The sequence below is a fragment of the Eublepharis macularius genome, chromosome 1, assembly GCF_028583425.1.
Source record: "Eublepharis macularius isolate TG4126 chromosome 1, MPM_Emac_v1.0, whole genome shotgun sequence".
NCBI lineage: Eukaryota > Metazoa > Chordata > Lepidosauria > Squamata > Eublepharidae > Eublepharis > Eublepharis macularius.
This window is the reverse complement of record NC_072790.1, coordinates 181,914,468-181,923,297: the sequence shown is the minus strand read 5'-3', so window position 1 is coordinate 181,923,297 and position 8,830 is coordinate 181,914,468. Positions and strand designations below refer to the sequence as shown.

The 8,830-nt window shown below is 40.8% G+C and overlaps 1 protein-coding gene across 1 annotated transcript; it reads left to right on the top strand.

Moving 5' to 3' along the window:
- Positions 1–1,218: 1,218 nt before the first annotated feature.
- Positions 1,219–8,328, top strand: LOC129336629 (left-right determination factor 2-like). Its single transcript, XM_054989873.1, has 4 exons — positions 1,219–1,486; positions 2,858–3,101; positions 5,261–5,500; positions 7,233–8,328. Exons 1-4 carry the CDS (start codon positions 1,219–1,221, stop codon positions 7,570–7,572), a joined length of 1,092 nt encoding a protein of 363 aa, XP_054845848.1. The 3' UTR covers positions 7,573–8,328.
- The last annotated feature ends 502 nt before the right edge of the window (positions 8,329–8,830 follow it).

Genomic DNA, 8,830 nt, shown 5'->3' with positions numbered 1-8,830 from the left:
TGTGAAAGCTGTAGCTTTGCACTCTGCAGAAATGGACCCTAAGGATTTGGTCACTTTGTAAATTAGCTCATCAATGTCCTTAGGACTTTGCGATGAATTTGCTGGTGTGTGAAGCAAGATGTTTTATTATTATCCCCACAAGGGGCAGGGCCTTCTATGTTTTGGCATCTCAACTTCGGAATGTTTTTTATATGGAAGTTTGCATGGTGACAACATTCTGAGTTTCTAGTGACAGATAAAAATCCTCTTCTGGTCTATTGACCTTCTATAGTGACTGCCATTGAGTCTGATGGTCTTTTGATGATTATGCTGTTTACTATTCTGTTTTCCTATTCTTATTTTAAATGTTTAATGCATTTTTAGCAAAATGCTGCTCAACTGTATTGCAAAGGATTTATTGTGATTAGTTTTATTCTGCTACCAGTACACCAGTGTTGTGTAGTGGTTAGAGCGCTGGACTAAGAACTGGGAGACCCAGGTTCAAAATCTCTACTCTGATATGGAAGCTTGCCATGTGACCCTTGGGCCAGCCAGTCGCATACACTGTCAGCCTAACCTACCTCATAGGGTTGTTGTGGGGATAAATGAAAGAATTATGTAAGCTGCTTTGGGTTTGGGAAGAAGGGGGGATAAAAATGAAGTAAATAAATAAACAAATGCTGATATTTTATACCTTTAAACTATTTATCATTGCATTATTATATTTTATGGGAGCTTTTGTTCATCATCTGGTCTCTGTGAACTGAACATATGGGATATAAACATTTTAAATGATTGGTTTAATAATAACAACTGAATAATTCATCTCCTGCTTCTCATCTATGTACTCACTGCAGGGGAAAACGGCCACTTCAATGTTACAGAATAGATATGTTTTCTTCCATGGAGATCATCTCTCTGTAGGAAAACATACACTATATGAAACAGAACTGGTATGTGATGCTATTGGGATCGAAAGGTCTTGTTAATTTCCCTATATTAAGTTCACTAAATATTGGAAGGTGTCACTATAGCTTCTTCATATCAAAGGGAATGTAACACTTTAAAGTCCGCTGCCTCACCTCCACTTGTGGAATTTGCTATGCCAGTGGGATCAGGCTTGGTATATAAAGCTACCACGTTAGATTCTTTCCCCATTCGAGCAGCTTGCAGCCTCACAGAACGATCGATCTCTTCTCTGAGATAGTTTCTTTTTTGCAATTGATTGATAAATCAAGGATGGCTAATAGCCTTCCCTGGGTAGTAACTTGCACTTTTTTCATAGCTACTACCATCAATGGATTTACCCAGAAAGAACTCAAACAGCTTTTGTTGCAAAGACTTGGGCTTCCTGAAGTCCCAGCTCTTCATAGGGCAGACCTGGAGAATCTCATCATCCCAGAGAACGTAAGAAATAAGTACTTGTCCATGCTGAAGCAGCACCGCATAAAGCGAAGAGCCTTGCCAAGTCTAGCTGGGATCCTGAGAGGGATTCCTGGCAATGCAGGTAAACTTTGTTGTTATTCTTACATGTAACTGGATCAAAATCTCAATTCAAAATTGACTTCTGTGTTTGTTTTTAAATATTACAAATTAGAATGTATGATAAATATAATACAAATTGTAGAGGTAAACATAGCTGAGAAATTTAGAGCTAAATCCATTCCCAAAGGTGATATGTGTATCTGGACTATTCTGTAGGTACGCTTGTGATAGTACTGATGATGATACGGCAATGTTGATAATCTTGTTTAGCAATTAAAACATGATAAGAGTGATTCCAGCGATCAGAACTCTTCTTGAATAAACTGTTTTATTAATGATATTGTTATATTAAATTGCAATGTTCATGTAGATAAATTTCCCTTTGAAATGCACTTTTCATTTTAAAGGATTAATTAACATTACTTTTGTTATGTGCAGCACAATCCTAAATATGTTTACTTAGAAATAAATCTCACTGAGTCCAAGGGGGCACTGCCAAATAAAGGTATGCAGGATTAGATCTCAAATCCTACAGCCCAATCCTATGTTTAGGGTCAAGGCTCACTAAGTTCCCTGGGGGTTACTTGTGTGCAACAGATTGCAGCCCTCAGTCTACTTAAGGAATTTTTAACTTCACAAAGCAATAAATAGTAACTGGGTGCACAAAGCTGATACTACATAGTGGCTGTTGGAAAAAAATCCTGTGCAGTGCCCTCAGTTGCATTCGAAACAGCTGTTTGTGGGTTGCCATGAGATGAAATGTACCATGTCCCCAGAAGTCACTGGGACCATTTTCTCATAACCAAAATATTATTCCTACCGCGCAAGTAACACAGTCCATGCTGATCCCATGTGTTGTGTGTGTGTGTGTGTACATGTGTGTATGTACATGTGTATTTGGAGCAGCAGAGGATGAAAAATGGGATGTGGGTGTGCACTGGATCCCCATCTGCCCACTCTTCAGAATTCATTTCCTATAAAATTAAATACCCACTATAGTAGCCTAACTATTTCCTGAAAGGTGACTCCACAGTTGTCTTGTACAGCTTCTTCTAGTGTTGTGCTTCTAGAAGAGAGAATTTCCTAAACTAGAACCCTCACCTAAATCGTCTCTTCCTTTATTTGCAAACAACATCCTGTCTTTACACAAATCCCAAACGTCAATGTTCCTGAATCAGAACACCTGAATCAGCTGTTTTTCCTTTTCTGCTGGGCTGCATGTGAAGGAGCAAAGGTTGTTCTAATGGTGCATTAGAAAATAGAAATATAACATCTTCTCAAAGAACCAAGTGATACATGTTGTGATTTTAACTTAATGTAAGCTTCTTCTTTCAGTGGCAGGTGAAAATGATAAAAGCACTGAAGCATTTCTTCTATTTTCCAATGCATGCAGATATTTCAGGGGAAGTTCTCTATTCAGACGCCACTCGCCAGAAGCTGATCTTCGACATGGAGGACAGGATACCAGAAAACAGTGAAGTTACCCTGGCAGAGTTGAAGCTTTTCAAAAAGCCATTGGAGAGGGTACAACTGCCCAGCCGTCAATTTCATAGGCCAGTCACAAATGCCAGGGTGAGCGTGTATTGGGTGCAGCCTCAAGAGAATGGAACTAACCGGACTTCTTTGATTGATTCCAGGTAGGAACGAACAGGTCTCACAAGCCATTCACAAAAGCTGCACTTAAATGGTACAATGCAAAACTAGGCATGATGCCAGCCACATGTCTGACTTGTGGCCACTTTGACCCTCAGCAGAGTTGTTTGGGGGTTGGGGGAGGAGGGAAGATTCAAAACAAAATTTAAAAACCAAGGCTTAGATATATTCATGATCAAATCCGCAAAAAACCCCTCCCATGTACTTTAAAAGTATGTGTTATGGTAATTTTTCTTATCTCATAATAATTGGGAAAAAGTCCTGAATCAAGGGAGAGGACCTCTCACCCAAATCATTCTCTCAATAACCTCTCTGGGGAATGCTGTAACTAATTCTCTGTCGCCATCTTCTGTGCTGTTTGCTTTTATCTCAAATGTTTTAAGTCCTCTTGTAATATTTAAGATGGCAGTCTCAGGAGATTATAAGGAAACTCATTTTTTTTGTAAATACCTTTGGTCAGTGTAGCTGAAAATAAATACCAGCATTGCCTGACTGCCACCCCTCAAAAAACTTCCTGACATGAGCCTCGTAGATTTATAATAGTTTCAGCTGGCCTTGAGTGTCCGGTCACCAGTTGTATGCATTGGTTAAGAATCCAAGAGACTGTCTCTCTATAACTGTATTTATTTAATTACTTCATTTATGCCCCATCTTTCTTCCCAGTGGAGACCTAAAGTGACTTATGTCATTCTCCTCTCCTCCATTTTATCCATATAACAATCTTGTGCAGTAGATTGGGCTAATAGTGTGTGACTGGCCCAAGGCCACCCAGCAAGCTTCCATGGCAGAATGGGGATTCAAACCTGGGTCTCCCAGATCCTAGTTTAACTTCTACACCGGCTCTCCATAATTGTGCTATAAACTGCCTTCTGTCAATATGTCAGCCACAATTCCCTGCATTAGAGGACTTATTCTATTCTCTTGTATTTGCACTATGCTACACAATGACTTTGCTGACAGTGGATAATCTGGCAGTATCTGAACTGTGATGTCACGGGATGTGACAGATTAATCTTGCAGGAGTTTCGGAATTTCTTTGTTCTCTTACAGGGCTTTTTTAATCTACTAATGCCTTAAGATTTTTGCTCTGTATGGCTCAGGTGTGTACACACAATTCATGCAAAAACAGGAGTTTTTTGTTCACTAAATTGTCAAAGACATTGTCAGACATTGAGGATATATGCTGAGCAGTCACTGGCACTAGATTGAATGAAAACATATTTGCTTACACAGGAGTTTCACTGTGAACCAGAGCCTCTGGCTTATGGCTATTGCTGCAATATTTGTAGCCACAGATACCACTTATTTAAAAGAACTCCTCCACACAGCCGAATCAGAATATTTAATTTGGTGTAAAATAAAACAGGAGGCCAGAACAATTACATGCTATATGTGGGAGAGTCCACTGTACCCACATTTTCAGCATACCAGTTGGTTGCATGAACTAGCCCTAATCAGGAATTGCAAGATTGTTTATCAACCCTGCTGTTGTCCCTTGTTTCTGCTCAAACGATGTCACAGTTCAATTCAAGTAAGAATTGGTTTATTTTTGTTTGTGAGCTCAGGGTATTATTTACTTATTTATTTAAAATATTTATCTATTTGCCTTTCTCCAAAGAACAACAGAGCCAGCATTTAAATCACAAAATATCAGAGTTTCATCAATTCTCATTGTCAATGCACATTTAATTCTAAATAACCCTGCAATGAACAGAGATGGAGGGTAGATTCTTTCCTGCTTGCCACTTTTCTATGGATTATGGGAAAATCAAACTATATACAAGTGTATTGGGCTTTAGCAACTGACCATTTCAGAAGTATATTTTGCCATTTAAGCTTGGATACTCCCTATATCCAAGTTCAAGATGTAAAGTGTGAAGGAGCTTTCAGATCAGACAAATAATACAATACTGGTTTCTTTCATTCCTTTGACAGGTTATAATTACCCACCTTAGTTCCCATAATTTGAAAACTGTCGTAGCATTCCCAATTACACAAAAATTTATTTTGTTTCTGTCTCAGTTTATTATTCTGGAATGAAAGAGTTGGTGGATGTTTTTTATTTGTACCAAAGATTTTTTTATAAGCTATTGTACCCAAAATTTTGGTTTCTCCCCCATTACTGACTCCTTTTGTTACACAGGTTAGTTCCAGTTATGGAGTCTGGCTGGAGGAATTTTGATGTAACCCAGGCTGTGCATTATTGGCTAAAGACCAAGAGACAGGGGCCAATGCTCCTGGAGATCTGGATTGAAGGAGAACGATTAGGCAGCTATGCATCTGAAATGGCCAGAGTCGTGCGCTTTACTTCTCAGGATCCATCTGATAAAGCCTTGGGCAAACCTGAGTTGGTGCTTTACACACTCAATCTGGAGGAGTATGGGTGAGTATCCAAATGTAACCTGCTGGTGACCTTGGAGTTTCATTAATACAAACTCAGACTCAGAGCAAAACAACACAAGATGCCAGATGTGTTCTTCACATATAAGGTCCCGCAAGGATCCCTGGGTAGTGTAGTCTTTCAAAGAACAGCCACTCAATGCGATTCGCCACTGGGGGAAGAGCGATGGGAGGGATTCTCTCTCTCTTTTGAAAAGCTACAAGTGACGCCTTACACAGGTTGGACACTTGTCAGCTTACCTCATGTTTTGGTGGGAAATGTAGGAGTCCTGGTTTTACAGCTTGGCTCTCCATTACAGCTGCAAGGCCAGGATGCCTACATTTCCCATCAAAACTTGAGGGAACCTGACAAGTGTCCGACCTGTGTCAGGTGTCACTTGTAGCTTGGCTCTCAGCTCAGGTTTTCCTCCAGAAACTCAGGATGGGGGAGTGTAACTGGAGGCAGTAAATCTAGGGCAGCTTTTTGCAAGAGAGAAAGATTGGGCTGCACATCATGTAATTTTTAGAAATGACCTTAAACAACAATTCATATATTGTATCACTTCTTACATTGCTGTTAGGAATACAGCTGGTACATGGGCTATTCTAGATGTAAGAACCAGTTGTGAAATTCAGACATTGAACCAACGATACAGCTCCTGCTTTGCATGCAGAAGAACCCTGGTTCACTCCCTGGCATCTCCAATTTAAAAGATCAAGTTAGTAGGTGATATGAAAGGCTTATGCCTGATAACCTGGAGAGCTACCACCAGTCTGAGAAGACAGTACTAATAGACCAATTGTCTGACAGCTTCATGTGTTTGCAAATGTATTACCTAGCATTGCTCTCTTGCACTGTGTTTGGGACACACAATCATACAAATCACAGACAGGAAGGAAGGAAGGAAGTTAATTTAGTTAGCTAAAACAATGGCTAACTTTTTGTTAGAGAGAAATAAGGATTATTGTATTCAACTGTGGAGCCAAAGTGATATAGTGTATAGAATATTGGGCATAAACTAGGGATAACTGAATTCAGATCCCTGTCCAAACACAACTCTCACTGGCAGTGCCATCCTAAGCAGAGTTATACTTTTCTAAGTCCATTGAAGTCAATGGGCTTAGGTGTATAACTCTGATTAGGATGGCATTGTGGGTCACAGTAGCTCAGTCACTATCTCTAAGCCTAACATTTGTTACAGGGTTATTGTGTGGATAAAATGGAAGCAGAAGAGAAACCATGTATGTCCCTTTAAATTACCTGAGGAATGGGATAGGATAAAAATCTAACAAGTAAATGAAATCAGGTTCCTCCTTAGATACATGAAGAAGAATGTTCATACATTGTCGAAGGCTTTCACGGCCGGAGAACGATGGTTGTTGGGGGTTTTCCGGGCTGTATTGCCGTGGTCTTGGCATTGTAGTTCCTGACGTTTCGCCAGCAGCTGTGGCTGGCATCTTCAGAGGTGTAGCACCAAAAGACAGAGATCTCTCAGTGTCACTGAGAGATCTCTGTCTTTTGGTGCTACACCTCTGAAGATGCCAGCCACAGCTGCTGGCGAAACGTCAGGAACTACAATGCCAAGACCACGGCAATACAGCCCGGAAAACCCCCAACAACCAATGTTCATACAGCTTCAAACATTTATCAGCATTAGAATGTCTGTAACTCAGTTATCATCACTACTGTGAGTTTTGATTCCACATCTCAAACTATTGGTTCTGCTTTTGGACAGGGGACCTGGTGATTGTAAAGAGGAAATCTTGACTGAGAGGACCATATGCTGCCGACAGGAACATTACATCAATTTCCGTGAGCTGACTTGGACTCAGTATTGGATTATTGAGCCAGCTGGCTACCAGGCTTACCACTGCGTGGGTGTCTGCCGGCAGCCCAAGAATTTGCTGCGCCATTTTGGCTACGGAGAGAGAACATGTGCTGTGGTAGAAAGTTCCCCACTTCCCATGATGTATCTTGTCAAGAAGGGCAACTATACAGAAATTGAAGTGGCAGAATTCCCTAACATGATTGTAGAAAAATGTGGCTGTACTATGGACAACATAGCAGTGGTTTAGACTCAAGCACTTAGTCTGGTATAAGTATAAAAGATGGTCTTCATACTTTAATTAACAGTACAATGGCAGTTGGAATTTTAGTGCCCCTAATCCAGACCACATAAAACCTGTGGTGTGTTGTAGTTATCTACTGGCTTTATGAACCCACCTATATCATGGTATGTTCCTCTTCCTCCAAGGAACAGAACTATGCTCCTATGGCTGAAGGTTATTCCAAATTGAACTTTCCCACAAGAATGCTCAATACTAGATTTGTATCATTTATCCTTCATTTCAATGTGTGCGTTTACTAAAGGTTGGCCCTAAAGGTGCCCTTCCACAAGCAAAAGGCACTTCACTCACACAAAACAGGACCTAAAGTTTTCATGGATTTCCCACTTGAGCTTCAGCCTGAGGGTGCTTCCCACCCTGAGCTGCAGCCTAGACTATCCCAGATCCTTAGGAGCAGCTTTGAGGGTGGCAGGGGAGGGACTCTGGGAGCTCTGAACACCCCAGCGCTTTCTTTTCTTGAAAATGAAGCATGTTGTGGTCACATTTGGACTGGGATTGTGGGGTATGAGGAGGGCTGTTGTTAACCCTTCTCCTTAGTGCTGTTTCCCTAACCTGAAACATCCCTAGGGAACTGCGATTTGCCCCATTGGTGTGGCATCTGGTCCTCACTCCTAGTAACCTTGGCCATTGATAATCAAGCCTGCTCCCATCCACATATCATTTTCACAGTACAAGGAACACATACCAGGGCTGAATCCACATTACCTCAGCGTGTCCCGGTGTTGCACTAAATGTTCGCTAAACACCCGGAAGTATAGCATCTTTCAAGCGCGATTTCTGAATCGCGCTAGAAAGACGCTATACTTCCGGGTGCTTAGCGAACATTTATGCAACACCGGGACGCGCGGAGGTAATGTGGATTCAGGTAAACAGAGCTAAGTAATAGTTTATATAAATAAGTTTAACATATGAGCAGCAAGCCAGCATCAGACAATTATCAGTCTTTTCTTCCACCTGCTTTCCTTTTCTACTGCTGAAACAACCTTTTAAATTACATATTTTTCACTGTCTCAGGAGAAAGTGCAAGTAAATAAATATCCTCCTGTTCTAAGAAGGGCTGGCTGTAAAGATGCTGCTTTTCTCTGGGCAATACAAGTTTTCATTAAAAAGGCTGTTTTTAGCTAGATCCTTTTTGCATCGTCTGACCTACTGTAATAATTGCTGAAAGTCTCTATGAACATTGCTTCCAGAATGGGATTTCTGTTTA